We start from the raw sequence: 26,235 nt of genomic DNA, 5'->3' as shown, positions 1-26,235 counted from the left end.
CCAGAAATTCTGTTTACCCACTCACCTTGTTTTAGGGCTGGGATCATCCAACAAAGTGTTCTGTAAAGAAAAGAAATCCTAATTAAATACCAGAGAAGTGTGAAATATTTGCTGACATGTGTGGGGTAAATCATTATAAATATTATTGTATTATTTAACAGACACTGGCTTTTAAAAGAACTTTTTGCAATCCCTGTAAACTGCCCTTTTTGAAAACTAACGACCTGCACAAAAAGCTGATTTCAGATCGCGGTGATACTATATGTGTGCTAAAAATCAAGCTGAATTAATCGAGCCGGGTGGAAGTTAAACAGAAAAATAAGGGTGGTGGGGGGAGCAGAAAAAAAAGTGTTCGTCGGCGGAAAAATGAAAAGGGGGACGAAAGCGCTCTTAAAAAAGTCCAAATCCGTGGGCTTCTGAGCACGCATTTGTTCTATTACGCAGCTGCGGGAAATCTAGGATGACTGTGCGTGTTTGCCAGGATACGAGACCCAGGATGCGGAATGCGGGATTGAATCATTGAATCGAATTGAATACGTGTCGACACGAAGCACCGGCACCCAACAACGAAATCTACGTGTCGCTGTTTTGTATTAGCAAGATGTCAATGTATGTTTGCAGAATTATGTACAAACAGCAGACACATCCATATCCACATGTCGAAATGTCCTTTTTTTATCTCTATCTCCATGTCCGCGTTAAAGGCATCAAATTTTGTCCGAATCAACAAACAACGAAAAAGAGCAAAGGAACAGGAACGAAAAGAGAGCGTCCAAAAATTGACATCAGTTGCTTATTTTTAATTAAAAATTTGCGACGTGTGAAGTTGATTTCAATTTGGGCCCCGCCAAACTGACAGATGAACTGATATAGGAAGCTCAACTGGGCATTGATGCGAAACGCCCTGGATGTGGATGTTGCGATGTTTAGGACATGGAAGATGGAATGTCCGACCCTTCACGTCCGTTTGCTGACCGCAGAGGAAGGGGCCTTTTGTGAGGATTTCCGGGGGCTCCAATAGGGCGTTTTCGCGGGCACACATTGGGAAAATGGGGGGTTTTCACGGAACTCTCGTGGCTGAAATAAAAGTTGATGTCTGGTGACAGCCTTGAACAGCAGTCATCACATGTCCACCGAATGCCAGCGCCAGTGGTGGATTCCATAGGATCCATCGGTTTCCTGACCCTTCATAAATATAGATTAGCAAATCGAAACAGCAAATAGAGCGACACATTATTGGAAGGATAGCGAGTGGTGGGATGAGACAGGCAGATATGGATTTTCATTGCAGCAGTGCCGATGCAATCGCAGCTAGACAATTCTTAAACAAGCTTAGTAGTTGCTAAATCTTTTACTTTTATTGTACTTCATCCAAGCCTTTAATTATTTATTTTAACATATAGTTGTATTTTGTTTTTATTATTAAGGTTAAATTTAACCATTAAATTTAAATTCAATTTAAAATGGTGGATATAATTTTAAACAATTTTAGAAGGATGTTTTTTATATCATGCTTTTGATGATATGCCTTAGTGATTCGTTTGCCACAAAATACACCACGTGAAATTGGGTCGCTATATTGGAAGGCTTGCTGCTATGTTCCGAATCCGAAATAGTTTCGCCCCGATCATGATATGCATTCACGTGCCACGTTCCTCCACCACCACAATCTTCGATTGCTGCGGGTGTCAAAGTCATTGCCTTATATAACACCGTTACACTAAAGACATTAGGCTTATCGGGCAGGCCCGACAACAACCCAAACAACCACTATCTCCTAGGTACTTGACATTATGAAGCGGGTCCCGAGGGCAATGATGAGAGTTCCGCTGCTGACGGCTGACGGCTGACGGCTTTTACGACCGATACGCGACACACGCACTTTCCGATTCCACGGGGCTATTAACAAGTAATAATGACAACAACAAAAGCAACATCCACAGAAGCAGCAGCAGCAGCAGCAGCCATAAGCCGAGTGCAACAGTTAGAAAAATCGCTGTTGAAGAGCCACACACTTGAACTAATAAATTCGAAGAACCCCGATAACCTACATATATACATATAAATATGTACAATATATGCCGACATTAGTAGTACAAAGGTGCGTGCGCCCCTGTCGCTGTCCTGCTCTGGCCGCCTCCGTCTCGCTTCCGCCGACGTGTTGTAAGAATGCACTGGTGCGTGCTTCCGAATGCATTGCAGCATGCGTCAAAGTTGAGAGAACAATAATACTCGCAAAGAGCTATAGCTGATACCAGCAATGTCAACAGCAACAAACATAAGCAGGATCAACGATGCGACCAACGCGTGCAACAGTATCAACATCATCTTACAGCTGCAACGACAGCATCAACAAGTTGTTGCATTTGCCTCATATTGTTGCTGACGATGACGATGACAGCATGCCAACATGGTGACTGATGTGCAACAGCCCTGTGACTGTCTTTGGTGTGCAGTGGAGTCGTTGATATAGCCAATTTGTGATGGCCGGGCGCGCAGCCGCCTGAAACTTGATGCGATATTATTATCCCCAAAGTACAGTAATTGCTGAAAAGTCGAAATTGGTCAACTCATCTAAATGAAATTGAAAGGAATACAGTCACATTACTTACGAGTACACCACTGGTGTTACTTGAGGTTATCGAAAACAGCCAGGAGCGGGCAAAGCTTATTCTAAGCGTCAGAAAAAAGAACGGTATTTCCAAACTTGGAGTCCCGTGTTAAAACACATTGCAACATTTGCTTTCGTTTCGTTCCTAATCCTCTTTTCCCGTGTGGATATTATACAATAAATCGCCAGGGGTTTTATTCGGATGGTTTTGTATAGAAAAAAATTGCGGGTCAAATGGTTTTAATGTCTATCTACAAGCTATGAGGTACACGCCAAGGAAAAGAGAAAATTCGCACATAAAAAAGTCAATTCTACCCACTTGTTCCACTATTTATCACCGCTCTCTGTGTAGCTACAGAACCGGTATTCCGGTTTGCTTATCCGTCCGTCCACGACCACAAAGAATGAAGTGGGTGCTTTTTCGTTGGAGTTACGGGTTCGGGTGATCTGGAGGGAGGAAAAACTACATTGTGGATAGCCCCGCATTGTCTGCCCAGTAAAAAGTAGAATAAGTGTACTTCTTCAACTGTCATTTTACTTTTTTCATATGTGTTCCCCTTCTTTGTGTTTTTCAGCGCTAGCCAGGAGTAAGCGATCGATCGGTCCCGAGAAGATGTCTCCGCCCAATTGTCTGCTGGCTGTTCTGGCGCTCACGGTTTTCATAGGGGCCAACAACGCCCTGCCTATCACCTCGCGCCCCATCGAGGGGAATGTCCAGAGAATGGTGTGGGAGGATTGGGTGAACCTGGACCCAGAGCAGAGAAACCTTACCAAGGAGAAGAAGATAACCGCCAAGTCAATATTCACGCTACCGTTTCGCCACTGTCCGCAGGGTCATACGCTGTTCAACCAGCTTTGCATCCCACAGTCCAACATTGATCCCACGGATCTGGTCAAACAGGAACTCATCTTGGCCGGGGGCTCCAATGGCAGTCCCCCACCGCCACCCATTGGAGACTATGACTACGGCGACGATGAGGAGAGTGAAGAAATCGTGTACGATCTTTCGGTCATACCTACAGCCATGCAGGATGGTTTACCGCCCAGCGTTGGCACCGGGGATCAAGCCCTGCCCAGCGAGGATGCACCACTGAAATTTAATATTTTTGAGAAGAAATTCCCCACGGGCACGGGTGAGCACGAGGAGATGCCACTACCGCCGGACATGGCGGCTGCAACATATGCCAAAAACATCAGTACCACACCAGAAACATCAACTAGCATCACGCCCACGTCAACGACGACTTTTGCCGTACCGTCTGTTCCTTCGGGAGAGGCCAGTAACCGCATTCCCGGCGGCGTCGATTTGCTGGCGGCCCCCAGTGATGCCTTCTCCACATCGACAACACTTAGCATGCCGACCAGCAACACCACCACCACCAGCAACAAGGACATTGGCCAAGTAGAGTCCATTGTTTTGCCAGCGGATCAGGAGCACGATGGCCTTGTGCACCTGGTGACCAGTTCTCTTTCCGACAATGACAGTGATGACTCCTCCACCACATTGAATGGATTTAACGCGGAGGCGGATCTGGCTCAACTGCTCAAGGTCGACGCCTTTTGGCCGGTCTACGATGGCAGCATTGAGTTGTTGCCGCCGCTTTTCAGTCATCGCAAGGTGGCGCCGCCGTTAAGCGCAGACCAGGATGTAAAAACCAAACACGCGGTTGATGCTGCAGAGAAGGTAGGAGCGGAGCTGGAAGAGGAGGTGGGAGAGGAGGAGGTGACCGCTACGGACATATTACCAAGTGAGGAAGACGAGTATACCACAGAGACGGCAACAACCACAGGGGACACAACGGTTGCGGAGGCGTCAATGGATACATCGACTGCCACCTCCACCTCTGGCCAATCATCACCACATCCGCCAGAAGAACCCGAGATAGATGAACGTGAAAATCGCCTGGTCTTGATAAAATCGAAAGTGCAACCGGTTCAGTTAACGACAACAACTTCGGCAACTGCAACAACTGCAGCTGATGTTGCTAATTCAAGCTCCTCAACTGACCGGTTTCACTATCAGCATTTTGTCGAAGATGAGAGCAGTACTACGACGGCAACACCAGAGCCCAGCAGCAGCACTCCCGGTGATCCTATCGAGCAGTCCGATATGCCGGCGAGTGACAATGACAATTTAATGACAAATACAATTGGCGGACGTGGCGACGACGATGATGATGGGGGACATAAGGCTACCAGTGAAATTCATGTCCAACAGGAACTGCGGCTCATCAACGAGCTGGTAAAGGGCAAGCAACGACAGCAGCATCAGCCACAAAAACAACAGCTTGAGCCAACCAGTACAGAAATAACTTCAGCGTTAACATCAACATCAACTGAGGATGCCACCACCACCACCACCACCACAACAGCATACACAAATTGGTCAAAGGTGATGCCGCAATTAGGACAGAGCACATCTGAAACAGCAGCCACCACAGAGACAGTTGCTACATCGGGCCAGGTTAATGAAATCAGCTTGACAGCAACGTCAGCATCAACAGAAGTAAAACATTTTAGTATTACTAATCGTAGCTATAGAAATAGTAAAATAATTAGAGAAGATCGCTTGACCGTAGAGCCGGAAGGAATTGTCGAATCTGCAGCAAGTACGGAATCAGCAGGAACCGCCGCCACAACTCCCAACAGCAGCAGCAACCCAGATGGCTATACGCCCTTGTGGTGGCTACCGAGTATTGGGTGGCGTCTGGACCGCCATCTGGATGGGAATGGCGAGGATCAGTCGCTGTTGTTGCGGTTCTTCAGCACATTTCGCGGCAGCAACACGGCAGCAACCACACGCTAAAAGCAACATCGTCAACAACAGCAGCAGCAACTCCTGGCTCTGGCTAGCGATTAGAGCCACAGGAAGTAGCTGAGTGCCGTATAGTCTAGTGTAGTGCAGGATAGTGTCGTGTTAGCAACAGCGTTTCAATAGCGTGTTGAAGTTTGTTCACAGTTATCTCACTTTCACACTTTTCCCTTTTCTGAGTAAATATTTATTGTCTTTTAATGTTTTAATCGAATGTCACTTGTACATAGCATGTCCAAAACACACTACTTAACAACCACTTTTGATTTTTTTTTGCCTTGGCGTTATATCATACCATATTTTTTGTGTTATTGCAACTGCTTTCTTTTTTAAGTTGTTGATTTAATTTTAGGGGAAGTTTTTTTTACATTACAATAGTTTTATATGTGAGCGCTGCTGTCGCTGTTGCGAGCCTTAGCAATATTTCATTGTGATTACTTAGGCATATGAATTGATCGTTAGACTTAGGAAATCTTATTTGTATATCCAGAATCTTTTGATGTATCTTTTTTTTTACTACTATTATTACCATTGTAACTCATATATTCATTGTGCGTACAGTCTGAGCATTTGTTGTATATACATTAGTGAAGAAACCTTTCAAATCCAAGCATTTTTAACGCATCTACTGAAACAACACGTGTATCTATACCTAGCATGTAAGCGCAACAGTTATGCTAACCATTGCAAACACAAATCGAAACTAAAGCCTAAAAAATAGTGTAATGCATGTATATATTTATAGAAAATGCGTTTCGATCCATTAACTCAAACGAATCGAATTGAATCGAACGAAACGAATCAGGCAACCAGCATGTTTTTGTCAATTGAAATTCAACCAGCAACCAAAGTTCAGAAGAAAAACAAATGCAAAAATGCAAAAAATCGTATATTTTCATTGGCACAATGGCGATTGTGCGGCTGGGGCCTTCCTCTTAATTTGATAGCTGGCCAAAAGTCTGCGGTAAGTATCCCACTAAGAATTCGGTGCTGGATTAGCCACAACTTCGAAAGAGAGCCCCGGGCGAAACTCATTCAACCGTACTGCAAACCGCCACTCGGCTTGGACTTTATGAAGATTCCTTTATTGTTCACCTTAACAGTTTGTCCGAAAGTCGGACGCTTAACTCGTTCCGCAGCGAATTGGCCAAAACGACAAAAAGGCAGACGCAAAATAAACCAAATATTCAAGTGCAGGTCGATAGGAGGACTTTCAACTGCGTAATGGGCTTTGTGTGTCAACTGGCCAAAGGAGATGCCAAAGAGAATTTCGTTGCACCCCAGCTTTGGCGATACACTAAGCAAAAGAGTACCGGGATATATTCCCTGGAGTGAGTTGCAATTCTGATCAGAAATCAGAAATCACGCTCTAGACTATTAGGCTACCACAACAAAATTTAGCTGTTTTCCAATGTCTTTTCAAACACGGGTTGCTTTTGTTTATTAAAACGCTTATACCAGCCAGAGAAGATCTGCGAAATAAATGTACCAACAACTGAATTTATCCACCGTTTTAGTCGTTCTTCTCTGTGAAGCTAGAGGCAAATAAGGCGCTAAACGACGGGTTCCAGCCACTGACGAATCGTCAGTTGCGGGAGAAAAAAGCGGTCGAAGGAGGGCGGAAACAAAATCAGCTACAGGAAGCCCACACACGGGCCTGTGCCCGTGCACACACACACTGGCGGAGAAATGACTAACATAATATGTCAAAATATCTGTCAAAATATTCGTCGTAGGTGCGGGAGGCTGCCGTCCGTTTCCAAAAGAAATGCATTAGGAAAATATAGAATTTGCCCGCAGCAGCGAAACTCCGCGATTTCCCCCGCCTGATTTCCCATTTCTTTGGTTGCTCCTTGTCGAAAAATGTCCTCAGTGAACATATGCAGAAGGCATGTTAACATGGCGAATAAAATCTTGTGCGCCTGCATCTGTGTGTTTGCCTAACGAGCTGCATTAGTCGCTGATTGCAGTAGCTGAGCTGTGGTGACAGATGCAGGTGGAGGGGACGGAACACGGGGAAGGCAGTGGCAGTGGCGCCTGGGAAATACGCATCTTGTATTTGGCACCGCACCACCTGGCTTCAGTCGGATCCTCCAACTTTAAATTTAAATCCCAAATGTACTAGCACCCGCACCAAGCACACACGCGCCATCTGTAGGCGACCGGCAGAATGCCTTGGATCTCGTTTTCCGTTGCATACCTTAAGGCTGCGAGTGTTAGTCTAGCGAAACAATTAATTTCGACATGTTGTTAGCACTGTGTTTCATGGAAGAAATTACGTTGATTTCTACAAAAAGATGCACCAAAAAATCCTTGCAACAAGGATATAGGATTATAGATATATAGGGTCTACGTCGATGTAATTAGATCAAGTGCTTATTTATGTATTTCAATATTATTAGTGTAGTTGCTTTTATTGCTTTTAAGGAATTTATAGGTGTGTAATGATCTATTCCAACGACAGCTCTGTCTTATCTATTTCGTACGGATTTTGTATAGACAATTGTACAACGACATTTGGGCACAAGAGAAAACAGACCACTTAAATTTTTAATAGAAACCCCCGATTTTTTGTGATAATTGGATAATAAATAATAAATATTCGTAAAATGCTATTCATACAATTGGGAAAAGGGAATGGGGAATGTTTAAATGGTCTTAAAGGCGTCTGCGTGTGTGTCTTCAACAATCCTGCGTATGCAAACTGAGCCAATGGGTAATGATATGGGAAAAATAGAAAATGTTTTTTCTTTTTACTTAATGCTTACAATATTTTAAGTTGTAACCTATCGATAATCATAGTATCCCGCTTACAGATGTAGTTTAAAATAAAGAGAAAAAATTAAAAAAAAAAATTAAATTAAAATTTAATACTTGTTTTGTAACGCGTAACGAAATAAATTGATGGAAGGCAAGGAAACCTGTACTTGCGAGTGCACACTTTAGAGTCCGCCCAAAGACGTTAAAATAACTTGTGTCTTTGGTCCGGCTCTAGCTCATGGCGTTGGGTGTGGTGGTCTCTCTTGTACAGATACCTTTTCGCTACAGACATTAATGAATAAGATCAGGAATTGACCGTGCTTGCAACAAAAGAAGAGAGGAGCTAGTATACAAAATCGGAGGAAGCCAATTAATACATATATTCGGAAGCGAAACACCGGTGTAATCTACCTATGACTACTTTCCTTAAGAGCATGGGTCTTAAGGAGCCTTTGGTGCCCTATGTCCAGAGAAACATCAGACGAGTTCAGTATTTAAGTTTTTAGTGCTGACTCGTAATTAATGACAATATTTATAACTGATAACAATAAGTACATAATAAATTAAAGAAGTACCTAAATAAATACAAACTAAAGTAAGTTAAGTAAATATAAGGAAATGGGTTTTTTTTTTGTAAATTTGAACAAATTTTTATAAAAGTTATTCAAGAAAATTATACTTAGATAGGCGCGAAGAGCACTTGTTGCTAAATATATTTTTTAGAGGAGGAAAAAATTATTTATTTAAATTTTCCAAAATTCAGTGTTTTTAGTTCATTTCTCTTCTCTATATTCTTGTTCCATAAATTATTATTTTTTTGCTTAAATTAGTTTCTTAAATCGAAAAAGGAAAAAATAAAACAACTGCATGGGAGTGGGTTGCAAGTAAATTCTTCTTTTTTTTATTTATTTATTTGGAAGCGATGAATCCATACAATGCAGTAATAGTAACATAACAGAGCAATTACCAAGTACATGATAAAACCAAACCTCGCACTAAGCACGTGAGGACTTACAATAGTAAATTCGGCTAGATTTTTTCTCTCTTATATTTATTGTCTACTATTGAGGGACCGACCAATTAATAGTTCGTAGTGTAGTCATTAGAATGGTTTCCTTTTCTTTTTAATCATATGAAAGCAAAGTTCAAAAATAAATGTAAAATTCCTAAATGTATTCCTAAAAATTTTGCTATTTAGCTTCCATGATTTTTCCTGCTATTATTACTTTTTCTTCGCAATTTCACTCAGTGTATTTCGTGGATCTTTTCAAATTAAAAAAATTTTTTTTTATATATGAGACTGACAAAAAATTTTTATTCCTCGGCGAAAAATCGATTTCCCGGCGCAGATGAGCTGAAATGAAAGCGTGGCATTTTCCACGAATAGTTTGAAAATTTACGAACACACAGATACTCTCACTCGAGTTTCGAATCCAACGACTTGAAACATACTTTTTTTTTCAAATTTAACCCGAAATTTTAAACGCGCACTCTCAGAAAATGTATTAATCTTGGAAAAATATTTAGATTGGGTTAGCTTATATAATATAAAAAATATTAAATACTAAAAAGTATTCAATTTAAATAAAATTAACAATACAAAAGTATTGTAAACTAGCCCGCCTAACTTTTGTAACTTATTGTAAAACCTAATAAAATATATTTTTAAAACTATAACTTCATTTCTCTCAGTGCAGAATGGCAGTTCGGTAATTTTTAATTTCTCCGATGTAGAGTTAGATCAGAAAGAGTTTATCAAGCATTTTTATATATATATTCGATTTATATATGTTCACTTCATCAGGAAGTTCTCGCTATGATTCTTGTCTCCTAACCCCAATATTTTTTCCCGCACTCCTAACCTGTAATTATATATTTTTCTGGCAATTATTTTAAGTGTACATCGCAGGGTCTCACATTATTGGCAGCTGCGGTCCCGCTGCGTTTGCTTCTGCTTCTCCACTAGACACCCTGACTCGGTTCTTTTCCATCTTTCTGTCCGCCTAAAATGTTAGAGCCTTCGCGTCAACCAACAGATCACTTTTCCCCCCGATATTCAGTAACCTGTGACTGCCCCAGTCGAACCTTTGGGTCTGGGCGGTGGCGCTGCGAAGATTTTTCCAGATTAAATTTCTGCCTGAAAAACACACGCATAACTTAGTCCGCGCACCGGTTTGTGGCGAGGATAACTGACTTTAATAATATCTTTCAGCACTAAAAAAAAAATTCCACTCCCGCAGGTTATAATTTCTCAACGACACAAACTTTACACGACTTGAAAAATAGAATAAATAAATAAATAAATATAACGGAAACTCAAGCCGGGGTCTAGGCCATTGGCGGAAATCACGATCAGCTGAAAGTCACTCTATTTACGATAACCAAATTATACCAAAACTTTCCGTGTGCAGCTGATAAGGGTTGCATCCCGTCTAGTATACTCCCACTGCATAAGACTGCAAGCTTCCTAAAGTCTGTCCATCGGGAGCTGTATTTTTAACAGCTTCAATCGCCACTACTTGTTCAAAACTATAGCTACTTGTATACTAAATGACTACTTTATTTGTATTAAAAAAGCATACGTATATATTATATTTAAGGCTGTGCTAGAACTTGGACGAATTTATGGCCAAGTGTGCGTTGTAAAATGAAACTTCTGTTTATTTAAATATGAAGCAGAAAGGCATACACACAATCACACAATCACACAGGCACTTAAACGCTTGCAAGTTGTGTCTGCATGCTTGCGAGTGTTAGTATCAGTGTGTGCATAAAATATAAATGAAACGGGCCTAATGCTTTGCAATACAAAGTTTCAAAGTGTTGTGCAGTATTTTAGTTTTCAATGCCTTGGCCTTTATGCAAAGTAAACAAACCATACACAGCCGTGCATTTACACGCACCTAAACACAAGTACAGTGCTGGAAATATGTTATAACCCAGTCTAGCCATATATATATTTTTTTAAATCTGCGTCGAAATCGTTCTTAACATAACCGGACGAACACAAAAAAAAAAAAATGTAAAGTATAGTACAAAAAGACTTAACTAGATTATATTTAAAAGTTAGTTCACTTATTTAATATTATTAAATAATATTGTTTTTTGTGCAATCCTTAAAGTACGTTTTTTCTTTAGCGCTCAATTTTTTACGTTCTTTATTTAGTTATATAGACTGAACGATTAATGTCAATAACATGATTCGATTCTTGTAAGGCCTCAGGATTAAAATCTTTGATATTATCCGAAAATTTGTTCTTAGTGTATCTTCCGAAAATGGTACAGCAACAGCGCATTCATTCATACATACATATGTTTTCAGTGTACATATTTGTGTTTGTGTATAGCAGTTGAGGCACTAGCCATTGTCTGGTTAAACAAACCAGCCGGCAAAAGCCCACAAACTAGCCACACCTTCTACAGCTAGGAAACCGCCCACCCTTTCGTAGGTCCTGGCAGCCGCCCTTTGAGGCACCAAAGCCCATACCCATGGGCAGTGAACTGAAGCTTCACAATCTGCTCAATGAATCTCAATAAGTTTGTCATGGGCTCTATGGCTAATGCATAAGTGTGTCATTGCCAGGGTGTGGGTGTGAGTTGCGGGGGAGTGGGGGTGCGTATCTGTGTTTGCTTTGCATTTGTGTGCGTGTGCTAAATCAAGCGGTAATTGGTTCTTCGGCTGTCATTTCCACTGCCAACGGTTCGCCTGCGCGGTTGTTTATATAATTGAAACTAACACAAATAAAGTGCAAAAGCTTTCTGATTATGGGTATTTTCACCTGCCCCACAATAAGGCAAATGCCGGCTTTGCCTCCAACGCTTTCCACCGCTATTCCATTTCGCCAAGCCAGAAATTCTGGCAGCGGCAACCGCTCCAAGGATGCACACCTCGGGGACAGTGGGTCTGAACTATGTTTTTCCCTAATGAAAATGTGAGACTGGCAGAAATACTATTGCACGACACTGCTGGCCACTGAATTAAATATAAAACTTATGTTAGTTAGACCTTTGAATCAAAGATAAGCTTGGTCTAATCAGTATAAATGATACATATCAACATTCCAGACCAGTTTTATAACAAAATGCTTTTTTATGCAAAATGCAATCACAATTAAAGTATCATGGAAATGATTTAGTTCCTAAACTAAAGAAGATACAAAGATATTTCGAATGATGATCTCGGAAATGGCATGGTTTATAGATTGTATTAACATACACTTGACAGATGGGGTTGAGCATAAGCTCTAAACTATATATATCCCATATGTATTTGACAATGCAAGCCATAACAAAACTGGGCTTTCAGCATGCATCCACTCTAATTGCCCACTGTGCGGCAAGCATAAAAGCCAAGAGTGCGTGTGTGCTTGATTACTGGCGTAAGCTCGTGTGCGTTTGCTTACTTAAGCTGCTGTTAACTTAAGTATAACAATGATAAGGATAACGTCGGGGATTTAGTTACCAACCCCTGCTTCCAACACGTGTTTGCACCTTATTTATTTGCCACTTTGCCTCCGCTTCCATGGGCCTGAGTTTCATCCACTTGCTCGGAATTTTAGCTAAGTAATTGGAATGGCTAAGATTGGGCTCTAGTACCAGATAGAAAGATATTTGCCAAAGACAGTGAGTATATCTCCGCCTGTCTAAGCCTTAAGTCAGCTCATTTCCTAAATGCTCACTAATCATCCAAACTACCGGCATTCAAAGACGACGACCGCCTTCGCACATCTCAATTAGTGGCAATAAATTTAAGTTTCATTTAGGTGCGAAGCACAGTTCTGAATTTCATATGCGAATGCTGGCAAGACACCTGATTTTAGGCATCTGCATCTTTCTCTGCCATTTCCAGACTTGCGAAATTCTAGAGGTTATCACAATTATTTGACATCAATTAACCCATAGCGCCATTTCAGCCAGCTCAGATGAGATTGTTGTGATGTGCACTTTTTTTTTGTTTCTTTTCGACATTTGTAAATTTTACGAATGGGTGCGGCAGCATCGCTTCCATTTTTTCAAATGCGCGCCATTTAGTTATTTGATGTCATAGCGGAGCGCTAGTGGTGCCGTTCAATAGGGGCTACTCCAAAGCGACAATACGAAGAACTGGAGTCCCTCGACCCGTAAGCTTTTAGAAAAAGTATCATGCCATCCCTCCCTCTCTGTATCTGGGTTCGCGTTTTAATTGAGGATAAAAGTTGTTGAAAAAAAGCGGAGGAAAATGGGTGGAATACATGGGGGTAAAACGCATATTGAGCCGCCTGTGTTTTATGTAATTATGGTGAAAAACCAAAGCCCAGCAATCTCATAATGCGTCGTCGCATTCATTCGTTTTCCGTTGTCCGGCAGGAAAGCCACACGGCCCCTTCTCTTTGGCCACTCGTCATAAATAAGCAGTGCAGCTTGCAGGACCTTGTTTGCCACCAAATTTTTCCAGCGCTTCCCCCGTTTTTCTCGCGCTTTCCTCAATTTTCTGTCCACAATCCTTGCTCGCACTTCGAATCCCAGGGCTCTCGCATTGAACGAGCGAATTCAATTTAACGAGAAATTGCAACAATCAACGCTGCTCCTGTGTCCTGCGTCCTGCGTCCCGCGTCCTTTACGCCACCCACCAAGGATATGCCACACGCTCTCATCCCTACATTGTTATGCCCCCTTCGCCACACCCCTCCATACATCCTGCGGACAGTCGACGGGCAGGGAATGCAAAAAATGGTCAAAAAACAACGAACAAAAACACAAATGTCCAGACAATGGCAAGGATTCCGAGCAACAGGATCCGCAAAAACAACAAGCCGAACATGATAGGGACGGCATGAGATAGCTGGACAGAGAGGGATAAAGGAGACAGAGAATGAGACAGACGGAAGTGGCAGAGACGGACTGCAAGAGGCACAAAAAAGTTGGGGCCAGAAAAAGACAGTGTGTGCCAACAATGTAATTTTGACGCTTGATCTCGGCGGACACACATGCACCTATACACAGAGAGATAGTAATCAAACTTTGGTGTCGGTCCTGTCAGCAAGATAATATGCAAGACATTTTAATTTTAGAACTAAATATACAAATCGACCCTTCGACCCGGATTTCCTATGATTCAAACCAAATTATACCTAAAAACAATTTATTCCTTTCTCTTTTCAAATAATAATCATAATCATTCCTATAGTTTTAGTTTTGAAAAGGAGAAGAGTTCATTGAAATATTGGTTAGATTAATAGATCAAATCAAGCGTGAAAACGGAAATACTAAGCTTAAGCATTTATGTGTCTGTTCAATTTTAATTTTAAGGCAAACATATCTTGTACTATAAATTAAAATACAAATAAATTGTTTTATATATTGTTGCAGTGTACGTTCATATATGAAAAGCAACTGCAAAATGGTAGATGGAAAACGCGTTGGTTTCAGCGTAAAATAGATAATACACACCGAGGAATTCTCTGCCCGCAGCTCCCAAAAAATGTAGAACTTGGTAAATTAGGGTGTACGAACCATTATATACCCTTCAAATTGTACCTACCAGCACATTGACTCGTGTCCTATACATAGTTCCTATGTATACATAACAACTATAAAAATCAGTAATATGGCATTCTCAGTTAAGTAATTTGAATAGCCCTACTAAGCTTAAATTATAACGATTTTACTGGCTTAGCAAGCGGCGGCAAACACATTTTAAAAATATAAGCTGGCTTGGATCGTATAGAGTAAGTACCCGGAGAAAAGGAAGCACGCCTGACCACTTATGTGTGGGTCAGTGCATATCTGTGTTGGTCTGTTGGTCTGCGCGTGTTTGTTTTGAGGTTTTGCATCCTTTTTTGTTTCGTTTTTCACGCGTTTTTCGTGCGACTTTCGCGTGGTGGTGGTGCATTATTACTACCGAACCGCCAGCAGCTTCTACACTTCTTCCACCCACAAAGCCTAATAATATTTCATGGCTGTTGCAGATTGTTGACATTTTGGCTGCTGTGCACCTCCAGGCTGCGTCCCGTTCGGTTTCTTTTGGTTTTTTTTCTATCCCGTAGTTGCTGTAGTTGTTTCGATTATGCGGCAAACAGGGGGAATGTTTAGAGGAGTGGGGTCTTTCACAAACCAGCCATTGCAGCGGATGCAAACAAACGCGGCCAGAAGCGCCAGGAAAATGTTGGCATAGGGGCGAGATTTTAGGGGTTTTAGGTGGAGTGGGGTCCCGGAACTTCATGCAAACCAGGGGAGAATCCAGGGGTTAGCTGCGTCCACAGTCCTGTGCAAACAGGACAAAACGCGCATCTGTCGCAGTGTCCATCATCATCATCCTCATCAGCTCCATCATCGCCAGAGCGTACTCATCAGGATGTTGCAACGGATATGTCCATTGTTTTGATGTGAGTTTTGGTTTACTCGCAAAGTGGGCGACGGGGTTTTCCGGGGCACAAGCCGAACAAATCTAGGTTTAGAGGGGTCTCTAAACGCTTTAGTAGAAACCTTCATGGCAATCATGTTTTATATTTCGATTCTGTAAGAAGCTAATAAGTAATAATAATTTTTTTTTTTTTTTTTTTTTTACTTTGCTTTTATTTATTGAATCTTCTTGTATAAGAACTAACAATAAGTTTAAAAATCTTAACTATAACAAGTATTTTTTGAACAGTTGTATTATTTTTCCAACTGTTCTATGTTTAAACGGCCCTAATAATTTATTCGCTGGGTTGGTAGGTCCTTTCGCCGGAGACGGGAACGGCTGCTGAGCTGGATTAGACCTCGCGCTAGGTGGTTGGGGTGCGTGTGAAGCTTGCTATGGTATTTTTCCTTAAGTTCCGTGATTGCGTTGGTAACTGATGGGATATTTAAGTCTCTTTGGATGTTTTCACTCCGAACGTACCACGGTGCCCCAGTGATGGTTCTCAGAATCTTTGATTGTGCTCGCTGAATGATGTCAATATTGCTGTTGCTGGCATTGCCCCATAACTGTGAGCCATAGGTCCAGATTGGTTTCAATATAGAATTGTAGAGCAAGACCTTGTGATCTAGGCTGAGCGGAGAACCAGAGTTGATGAGCCAGTGTAAGTTGTTGGCTTTGAGTTTAAGTTGGGTTTTTTTGGCTTCAATGTGCCTGCGCCATGTGAGTCTTCTGTCTAGGTGTACTCCTAGGTACGTTACCTCGTCTGCTTTCGGGAGTGGTATGCTGTTCAACAAGAGCGGAGGACAGTCTTGTCTGTTTAGCGTAAACGTCACGTGCTTGCATTTTTGCTCGTTTACTTTTATTCGCCAGTCAGAGAGCCACTTCTCAATGTCGATGAGGTACAGTGCCAACTGTGCTGTAGCTTGGATAGGGGACCTTGAACGGCTAAGGATAGCTGTATCGTCGGCAAATGTGGATACCGTTAAGCGACTATTTGTAGGGATGTCGGCTGTATAGATGAGGTATAAGGTTGGCCCAAGAACGCTGCCTTGGGGGACTCCAGCCTCAATTGTATGAACAGTGGAAGTGGCAGTGTTGCACCGCACTGCAAACTTTCTGTCATAGAGGTAAGACTTTAGAAGTTTGTGTGTGCTTTCGGGTAGGGATGTTTTAATTTTAAACATTAGGCCGTCGAGCCAGACTTTGTCGAATGCTTGGGATACGTCTAAAAATACTGCTGTACAGTATTCGCGATATTCAAATGCAGTTCTTATTTCCGTTGTAATACGATTCACCTGTTCAATGGTTCCGTGGCTTTCGCGAAATCCAAATTGGTGGGCTGGGATTATATTGTGGTATATCAGATGTTGATTAAGTCGGATCAGCAGGCATTTTTCGAATAGTTTCGAAATGCATGAGAGTAGACTTATTGGTCTGTAAGATGAAGCGACTGTGTGGTTCTTACCAGGCTTTGGAATCATTATGATCTTCATCATCTTCCATCGTTGTGGAAAGTAACCAAGTTTGGTGATGGCATTAAAGAGCTTGGTTATGTAGCGAACTGCAGAATGTGGCAGCTGGATGATCATTTCCGGTGTTATAAGGTCGCAGCCGGGGGATTTTTTCGGGCTGAGATTGTCTTTGATTATTTTAGTTATTTCTTTAGGACGAAACACAATTGGGGTGTGTTGCTGATGGCGGTTTACGGGATAGGACGGTAGCGCGAATGTGCTAGTAGCCTGGTTTGGCGTGAACACATTTTGTAGGTGAGCGGCAAATGTGTTGGCTCTGTCTTCATCACTACGGGCCCAGCCACCTGATGAATTCCTTATCGGCAAAACGGTTTCAGTCGGTGGGCGAAGAGTTGAGTGGGCTCGCCACAGTGACTTTTGTTTTGTGCCTGTTGGTGTGAGTTGCTCTATGTATCGGCGCTGATCGTCGTCCTCTTCTTGTTTCAGAGCGTTGGCCAGTTTCCGTGTGGCTACTTTTAGCTTTTGTTTTGCAGTTGGGGATCTGGAAGATTGCCATTCTCTGCGTAAGCGACGTTTTACGTGGACGAGTTGCTCGATTTGTACGTTGGTCTTTTTTGAATTAATTGTATTATTTGTTATTTTGGGTGTTGCAGTAAGAGCTGCTGCAGTAAGGATGGATTGCAATGCACACGTGCAGCTCTCTATATCAGATTCAGTATTGAGTTTTGGGCTTAGCTCAATATGTGAACTTATATATTTTTTATACCTGAGCCAGTTTGTTTTGCTAGAGGTCAATCTGGTTGGTGGTTTCACGTTTTCTGCGTATCGGCGGAGGTGAATTAGTACAGGCGAGTGATCAGATGAGAGATCCGGCAGACATTCAGCTTTAACCAAACTGCGGGAAATATTTTTCGTAACTGCGAAGTCGATCAGGTCTGGCAGCTTATTGAGGTCTGATGGCCAGTATGTAGGACTCCCGGGGGAAACATGGTCAAGTTTATTAGTGGCTTTTATTATCGTCTTATAAAGCTGTTTTCCTTTTGGGTTCACAAGTCGCGATCCCCAGTGAGTATGTTTAGCGTTGTAGTCGCCTGCTGCAATGAAGTGTGGCCCTAGTGCTTGGAAGAAATCCAGGAATTGAGCTTCTAATACTGTGAAACGGGGGGGGCAGTATACGGCCGCTAGTGTAAGGAGAGTGTTGTCATCCAGCTGAATGTTGATAGATGTGGCCTGAAGATGATTTTCCGCAAATTCTTTGTAAAAGTGGTGCTTCATACGGTTCCTTATGAGTATGGCGGTGCCACCGTGTGCTTTTCCGTCGGGATGATTTGTACCGTAGAAATGGTAGTCTCTTATTTGAAAATTGTATTTGCTTGTGAGATGAGTTTCCGAAAGAAGCATTACGTCGATATGCTTCTCATGTAGGAATTGAGCTAGCTCAAGTTTGCGCTGTGAGACGCCATTGGCGTTCCACGTAGCTATGCGTAAGGTAGCCATTATTTATTTGATTGTTGGGCTACAAGCATTTGTATCAAAAGGTTTTGATTACGCATCATGTCTTGAATGGTGGTCTTCATAAATGTCATAAATTCCATCATGCTCTGTTGTAAGGCTTGCATCATAGCTTCAGTTTTTGTTTCCTGCTGCGCAGCTGGGTGATAGTTTTGTTGTGTGTCTAATTTTGTGTGCACTTCATGTGGAGTTCGGGAGTTTTGGGTTGGAGGCGTCATACCTGATTTTAAAACGTTAGCAAATGTTGTCTTGTTAGTGTTGAATGTAGGCCAGGGAGCGAAACTAGCTGCTTTCGAGAAAATTACTTCAGGATTTGTCTCTGATGGTATCAGGGTAGCTGATCCTTGGTGTGCCCGCGCCGTGTTCATTCTTTTGTGAAGACGGATTTTCAGCTCTTTGTAGATTGGACAGCCTCTGTAGTTTGCTGTGTGATTGCCCCCGCAGTTTTTTTTCTCGCATGCATTTTCTTTGTTAATTTGACACTGTTTGGAGTCGTGGAGATCTCCACAGACTACGCACACCGGGCGAAGTGTACAATATGACCTCGTGTGGCCATACTCTTGGCAGTTTGTACATTGTACAGGAGCGTTGCGTTTGTGCGGCTCTTCTACCGTGATCCTACGGTGCAAAAGGAGCTGGAGTTTGTAAATTGGGTGAACCTCGTTTTTTCTAGGAGGCTTGTTTTCTGGTTCAAGCTCAATCTTGAAGAGTGGTTGGGGCTGCCTGTTTCTGTTTTTGATATTGAACACGTTTTTGGCGTAAAATCCCTTTTCCTTTAGCGCCTCAGTTATCTCTTCGGGCGTAACATCAGACTCAATGCCCTTCAGGACTACTTGCAGGCCCTTGCTGCTTTTAAGCTGGTAGGTGTAGAAGCCTATTTTTTGTGCGGTAAAATAGTTTGTGACTTTTCTGTAGTCGTCCTCCGTTTTCGTCTGAAGTTTGATTTCGTTGATAGTACCTCTTACGAGGGGAGTTATATGAAAGCTATCTTTCCCAATAAGGCCAATCAAAGTATTTACAAGACGGCTTGTGCTCTTCTCGCGGATGTATATTGGCGGAGGCTTTGTTTTCTTCGGTTCGATATCAACGGATCCCAGCGGCACGTCCTCAGCGGTATCTACCAGCAAGGCAAATCTGTTGGTATTTGCAGGGGCTACATTTTTGATCAAGGTAGAGTTATCGCGTGTATTTTTCGGCTTGTTTCCCAAATCTGAATTTTCCGGGCTGAGCTTTCGCTTTATTGTAATGTAGCGGTCCATTCCAGTCTGCCAGGTCGACCCAGCTTTTTTGTTTACGTTTTCGTTTTGTTTTGCTGGCAGTGCAGCAGTACCGTTTATTGCTAGCGGTTTTGCTTTCGCTGACTTAGTCAGACCGTGAGCGGGTGCAGCCGATGACGAGGCAGAGCGGGCTGCCGGTCCCTCTCCAGCTGTTGTTGTTGGAGGTAGCGGGGCTTCTGTCGGAGCCAATAGAGCGGGAGAGCAGGAGCGCGCTCTTTCTTGATTTGTTGGTAGAAGAAGGTTTCCTGGGCTATGGGTTATTGACCGCTCGATGTCTGCGTTTGGGATTGTCGGTGAGACGTAGGAGAAGTACGCGTTGTTGCGCTGAATTGAGAGTCGGCGTTCGTCATGCTCGCGCTGACGCTGGGCGCGAGTGTCATTCTGACTCATAGTTTTATTATTTAAGATAACAATTCACTATGTATTTAAGCGATCTTGCATCGCATAGAGCGTCTCTTTCGCTTTCAGATTTTTTATTTAGTTTATTTTATTTGGCGTTCACTTCACTCAAAACAACCGATTTTGTGCGGAGCACGATAAAAACGTCTTCACACGTCGGCGATCGAATAAATTATTATTATTAATTAAAAGTAATAATAATGATGATATTAAGTATTTAATGTATTTAGCTGTAAGGCATGCCACATTTTAGCATCGTGAACTTACTTTGATGAATACATATTGATCCCAGTAGCTCCTCAGTGAACTATCGAAACTGAACAATCCCATTTCTTTCCGTTTCACACTCCCATACTACATTCCGAATGTAAAGCTGAGGAGGACTTCAGATTTGAAGTGAGTCTAAAAACGAACAGCTGCATATAGGACCCCTTCAAATGTGCGCCGCCGTCTGCGTGATGGTCACGGTGCCCACGGAAGCCGAGGAACTGAAACTGTGCCCCAAGCCGCTGGTTGGCGCATCATATTGCTCCAGCTGCGGTGGATGTGTAAGGAGCAGGTGCACTGAGGAACCCAGTGGCGAGGTGTGCGAACGCTGTTGGCGCTTGAGTCAAATAGCCGGGAGCAGTGTGCATAGAGATGCCGTTCCAATGGCCAATACTCTCCAATACAGCACTACGTCTGCACCTATGTCCCAGGGGAGGGCCCTGCAGCTGCTCAATCTTAAGGGGGATGCCTCTTTGGAGAAACTGCTACGGGCCATTGCCAAAGAGCTGCGATTGGAGAACGTCTTTTGGACGCACGACATCAGCGGGAGGCAGGTCCAGGCACGCTTCGACCTTCTGCAGGACGAGCGATACGAGAGACTGCTGTGCACGTTGCAAGATTGGGGCGTCGGTGATCGACCCGGCACCCATGTGTCTGCCCTAACCTGCCTGGAAACCCGGGCTAAGCCCTGCCTGCAGGTACCCAGACAAGACCATGACAATTTCGTGGATCAGCATCAGGAACATGGAGAGGGTCAGGGCCAGGGTCAGGGCCAGGCCCAGGGCCAGGGCTGGCAGAGCTTCATGGACTCGGTAAGATGCAGGCTGAATGTCAACCAGGTCGTGCGCCAAGTTCGGCGGGATGCCACCCTAACCTTTGACTTCGTGGTGCTGCTTATTGCTGCCGCTCTGCTATCGTGCGTGGGTCTTGTCGAGAATAGTTTTCTTTTTCTCTCCAGCTCCATGCTGATTTCCCCTTTGATGGGCCCAATCATAGCGGCCATATTCGGTTCAGTGATCGGCGATCGGGACCTGCGATGGTTGGGTCTGAAGAACGAACTCCTGGGTATAGCTGCGTCTGTGGCTATTGGATTCTTCTTTGGGGCCATGGTCTGTGGTTTCGGTCACTTTTTCGCGATTTCCAAGGGACTCACGGAGGAAATCGTCTCACGATGCGACACGCATTCCCTTGCCATCGGAGTATGCACAGCCTTGGCTTCGGGAGCTGCGGGCGCCATAGCGGTTTTGGGTGGCAATACGGGGTCTCTGGTGGGCGTGGCCATCTCAGCCTCCCTGCTGCCGCCTGCTGTTAATGCCGGACTTCTGTGGGCCCTGGCCGTCGGAGTCCACGTACTGCCGGACGACCATGAGCCCCTGGCCAGCATGGTGAAGCACAGGTCGTACTCCTCTCAACTTTCCGTTGAGCTACTGGTTTGTGCAGCTGTCAGCATGGCCCTCACCCTCCTTAACATAATTTGCGTTTGGCTGATGGGAACGGTTGTTTTGAGGATTAAGGAAGTGGCTCCAGCGGTTCAGCGACACCAGAAGTTTTGGCATCATGACATCCGCACAGCACGCGAGGTGGCGCTAGATCCAGTCCTGCAGAGTGCCATAGATCGCCTGGACAAGTCTCAACTGGATTCGGACGCGTCACCTTACCAGCGCGCCTGGTCGCCAGGGCTAGATCGTCAGACCGCCTCGCACACAGGAATTGGAAGCTACGACATTAACCTGTCCTGCAGCAAGGATCAGCCGAACAACTATCACACGGTGCATGGCTTCCAGGAGTTCTGCATCACGCTGCATCGACTTAAGTCTGCACATAAGGTCGCCCCACCACCGACTATAATGGAGCTGTTTACGCGCGCGCCTCCAAACTCCGACCAGACCAATATTGGGGGCAGTGACTTCAGCAGCTGCCGCAGTCTGCCGGACATCAGCAGCCATTCCCGTCTCTGGCCACATAAACCACCCAGTGCTATGAGCATCCAAGGCCTGATCTTTGGTGCAGCCAAGAGCGGGGAACCTGGACCCGCTGTCCCTATGGCAACAAGTTCGAATAGGGAACGCGAGAAGATGAATGTCCACTGGCGGGAGGAGGAACTGCAGGAGGACCTCGTCCTGAGAAGGGAAATCCTGAACAGCAGGGAGAGCAGTCCGCTCAGAAGGCCCGGACAAGTTCTGATACCCCTGCCCAGGCTAGAAGGCAATTTCCTGATGAATCGGCCTCTCAGCCTGTTGCCCTACGGCAGGTCAGAGGGAGCGAGCCCCGGGGAAAAGCAAGACGAGTTCCAGGCTTAGCAATGTGCTCAGCTCCAAGTCATATCCTTAAACCTAACATCACCAGACACCATCAAGAGCTCCGCAAATATCCAAGATGAAGCCTCGAGCTTCGTGTCCAGCTTTGATTACTCGCCGATCCGGCGGCAGTGTCCTTATTTGCCAACCACTTCAAGCCGCAAGCTCTGACGGTCGTGAAATATCAAAAAAGATGTTTATACGATGAAATATGTATAAGCCAAAGAACAAAATTGTAACAACCATGGATGGAAAAAAATACATATAAGCCTTAACAGCACGTAAAAGCTGATTTTGCGATGCAGTTCAGTCCAGTTAATTGCCTAATCCCAATAGATAAACTACCCTATAAAATAAAATGCTTTCCCCGTCAAATCTCAAAATAATTCGTTTCAAATTGTTTTGTTTTATGAAAAGATTGCGACATCGATGTTTCAACACTATCGCTAAGTTACCACCACACCACACACTACAATGGATAACTCGTCCTCTTGCAAGCTGAGTTCCACTTTGTCCAGGTCCGGCATTTTTATAGCCTTAACTTGGCCAAGTGAAGCTGCCGAATGAAGACTGCCTCGCTTAATTCATAGTGGTAAGTAAGATTGTTGGCTCTTTCTTTCCTTTTTTTCTGGTCCACTGCAAAGTGAACCAACTCAGTAGATATCGAGCTGTTTCTGCCTTTTTTCCTCCTTTTGCCTATACTCACTTAGCAAGTATTTAAGCCGCCTCATCGGGCAGCAAAAGTTTCAGGAACTTCATTAGTTCGTTAAATTTGACTTTATATTGTCGATTCTAATACGTTTTGAAATACAGCATAGAATGGTTAAAGATCATCCTCGCCATAAAAAGCTTATTTTTATGGAAAAATTTGTTTCTCCCTCTTTTTAATTTTCCTTACTTTTATTATTTACGGTATTAGTTTAGGATCAGAGCTTATGTACATCTTTTTACTTGGTTAAGTTAATTATATAGTTATATAATGCGATTTTCGTTGGCATCATCTTATACGTGGTTGCCTTCGAACTCGAGCATTTCATTCTCATGATTGTTTTATCGTTCATTTCATTTTGTATGCCTTTCAAGTGTTATTATCCTGGCCATATGTTCTTTTCAGATGCGCCCATCTCAGTCGAACACCCATTAGATGCGAACAACAATTACGTGTTGCGCTTTCATTGCGGCCGACTCGTTTGGTTTCCCTTCCTCTTCTCTATTATGCATCCATTGGCGAGGATACAACGGACTCGGGACAAGTGCGAAAAAAGGATTCGAGCCACGTGATATTGACCTTTGAACAACGCTCTGCCGTTGTTGTATTTTCTCTAATGTTTATTTGTAATTTTTGTACCTGTTGTGTGCCATTTCACCAATCCTTGATCCTTTTCCGTCGCTTCTCGGCACTCGCTTCCTGTCCTGTCCAGTTTGGCAATTGTCCTGTTTGTCCAGGACAGGGGCGACATTTGGCATGTCCACGCAATTAGCGCCCTTTTCCGGTCCGCTTTGCGAATCCATTTCCCATGCCTACACCCACACGTTTCTGCAGCCCTCGATTAATTCATTTTCACCAGCCAGCCTCTAACGAGGTCGCATTTGTCCGGCCATCGAAAGGCGGGCGGGGAAAAACACACCAATATGCACTTAAAAAAATTCCACTTCATTCTTTTCGTACTCGTGTGTCGGAGATCGAAGCCACAGAAGCGGGCCGTGACTATTTAACATAAATATCAAAGAATCCTGACTACATGAAATACATGCATATGTACATATGTACTTGTACACTAAAAATATAAACGGCATAAATAAAAAACACTTCAATCTCGACTTCAAAAATATATATCCATTGTGAAAGATATGTTATGCAGTTCGGCAAGCATTAAGTGACTGTAACTGTGATTTGATTATTCTATAATTTTGCTCACTTTCTTTCTTACTCAGCTTTTATGATTTGTGCGATTTGTGCTTTTGTGTCCAACTAATTATTAAGCATAATTATTTATAATTATTTATCACTCCCGACGAGCTGGTGCTTTTGTCGCCCCCAACAAAAGGTGTAGAAGCCAAAAGACAGGCAGAAGTTTAACAGGCCAGAAAAAAAAGGAAAATATGCTGCACAGCGGTGGGAATTTGCGGGCGCAGCTGACGGTCTCTCGGCGTTGGGCAAGGCAAAACATTTAATATCTGATGTTGCAGGAGCTGGGCGTGTCTTTGATCCTGTTGTGCACTGCACTGCCCCACCGGAATCAAAAGACAGGGATATCTGACACCGTAAAAAAAACTTAAGGAAAGTGATTATTACCCGACTTTAAGCTGGCTACAATCACATGTGTATAACTACGAGTATTCTATTCCGATTGTGCATGGTATGTCTCATGGAGCTGGGGATTTTTCTGAGTGTTTTTATTTTGCTTGCCCTGGGACAGTGTTAGTGCCTTAAAGAGTTGCACCTTTGGCCACTCCAAGCCAGAAGAAATCCAGTGCAGAGGGCCAGTGGGAAGGTGGAAAGGACTGGAGTACGTACAGTCAAGTAGAGTGGCTGCCAGTGGAGTGGACTGGATTGTTGTGCTGCTGTGTTCTGGTTTTATTTTCACTTTTTTCGTATACTTCGGACACTGCTGCCGGATTACTGAGCACATGCTTAGACCCTATTTATGGACTCTTAAAACTGCAGCAGCCGCAGTGGCAGCCACAAGAAGCCATCGCCACGGCCACGGTCAATTGATGTCTGGATTCTTCGTCCTGTGTCCATTGTCCGGCGTCCTTTGTGCGGCCAAATACAGATACCTTGCCATGGTAACAGCAACAAAACATCAATATTACTTCGTTTTTGATTTGGCAATCAGGTGTTGTGGAGCTTCCTGCTGACCAAGTTAATGTAAGAAGCAAAAGCTCACTTTATGAGCAACTGCCTCTCTCAATGGGATCCTGAATTTACAGCTTAATAAACTGGCTTTTATATACATCTTTTTATACCAGTTACTTGTAGAGTAAAAGAGTATACTAAATTCTATGAAAAGTAAGTAACGGGCTGAATGATGCGTTTCCGACTATATAAAGTATTGTATATGAATTCTTGATGAGGATCAATAGTCGAGTCGATCTAGCCATGTCCGTCTGTGCGTCTATCCGTATTTTCGTCCAAATTTGAGGACGTAGGGCAAGTTTGTTGACACATATTGCCACGCCCACTCTAGCGCCCCAAAGCCGCCGAACCGGTAACGCCGACACCTTGGAACCATTTTTAAATTATTTCTTATTTTATTCCCCAATATGTGTTGATATCCTAGAAAAATGATGAAATTTCGCCTTCGCATTCACACTAGCTGAGTAACGGGTATCTGATATCTGATTCTCTCTTGTTTCTTTTGCACATAAATACACAAATAATTTTTGCCTTCATTTAAACAATTTGAGAAAGTCGCCGGGTTCTATATACAAAATTTGCCTTCA

General features: G+C 43.4%; 3 protein-coding genes and 1 long non-coding RNA gene across 10 annotated transcripts in view, besides 5 other annotated features; 3 read left to right on the top strand and 1 right to left on the bottom strand.

Annotated features, from left to right (window-relative positions):
* The window catches only part of CG42346 (uncharacterized protein), a 53,143-nt gene extending 53,078 nt beyond the window's left edge, over positions 1 to 65 (bottom strand). For both annotated transcript variants that reach the window (NM_001042838.2, NM_001042841.4), the window contains exon 1: positions 26 to 65. The gene's annotated coding sequence lies outside the window, so the exon portion shown is untranslated. The remainder of the gene's footprint in view (positions 1 to 25) is intronic.
* The window catches only part of fog (folded gastrulation), a 30,878-nt gene extending 22,731 nt beyond the window's left edge, over positions 1 to 8,147 (top strand). For 5 of the 6 annotated variants that reach the window (NM_001272854.1, NM_001038771.3, NM_001272852.1 and 2 more), the window contains one exon: positions 3,187 to 6,302. In NM_001272854.1, coding sequence (NP_001259783.1) covers positions 3,225 to 5,417 — 2,193 coding nt within the window. In that variant the 5' untranslated portion in view covers positions 3,187 to 3,224 and the 3' untranslated portion in view covers positions 5,418 to 6,302. Of the gene's footprint in view, positions 1 to 3,186 lie in introns of all 6 variants that reach the window. The other variant, NM_001272855.2, reaches the window with a different exon arrangement.
* Positions 8,148 to 8,303: 156 nt separating this feature from the next.
* Positions 8,304 to 10,626: a mobile genetic element.
* Positions 9,099 to 9,200: a mobile genetic element.
* A 2,542-nt stretch (positions 10,627 to 13,168) lies between the features above and the next one.
* Positions 13,169 to 13,305: a mobile genetic element.
* A 2,400-nt stretch (positions 13,306 to 15,705) lies between these two features.
* Positions 15,706 to 20,399: a mobile genetic element.
* A 129-nt stretch (positions 20,400 to 20,528) lies between these two features.
* On the top strand, positions 20,529 to 23,172 carry CG12446 (uncharacterized protein). Its single transcript, NM_134631.3, has one exon. The coding sequence runs from the start codon at positions 20,662 to 20,664 to the stop codon at positions 22,789 to 22,791; it is 2,130 nt and encodes a 709-aa protein (NP_608475.1). The 5' UTR covers positions 20,529 to 20,661; the 3' UTR covers positions 22,792 to 23,172.
* A 1,892-nt stretch (positions 23,173 to 25,064) lies between these two features.
* lncRNA:CR45464 (long non-coding RNA:CR45464) lies at positions 25,065 to 25,963 on the top strand. The gene has a single exon (NR_123991.1). It is a non-coding gene; the product is annotated as a long non-coding RNA:CR45464 (long non-coding RNA).
* Positions 25,964 to 26,024: 61 nt separating this feature from the next.
* Positions 26,025 to 26,129: a mobile genetic element.
* The last annotated feature ends 106 nt before the right edge of the window (positions 26,130 to 26,235 follow it).

Source organism: Drosophila melanogaster, chromosome X (assembly GCF_000001215.4).
Source record: "Drosophila melanogaster chromosome X".
Taxonomy (NCBI): Eukaryota; Metazoa; Arthropoda; class Insecta; order Diptera; family Drosophilidae; genus Drosophila; species Drosophila melanogaster.
Note: the sequence above shows the minus strand (reverse complement) of the source record. Positions and strands in the feature narration are given on the sequence as shown.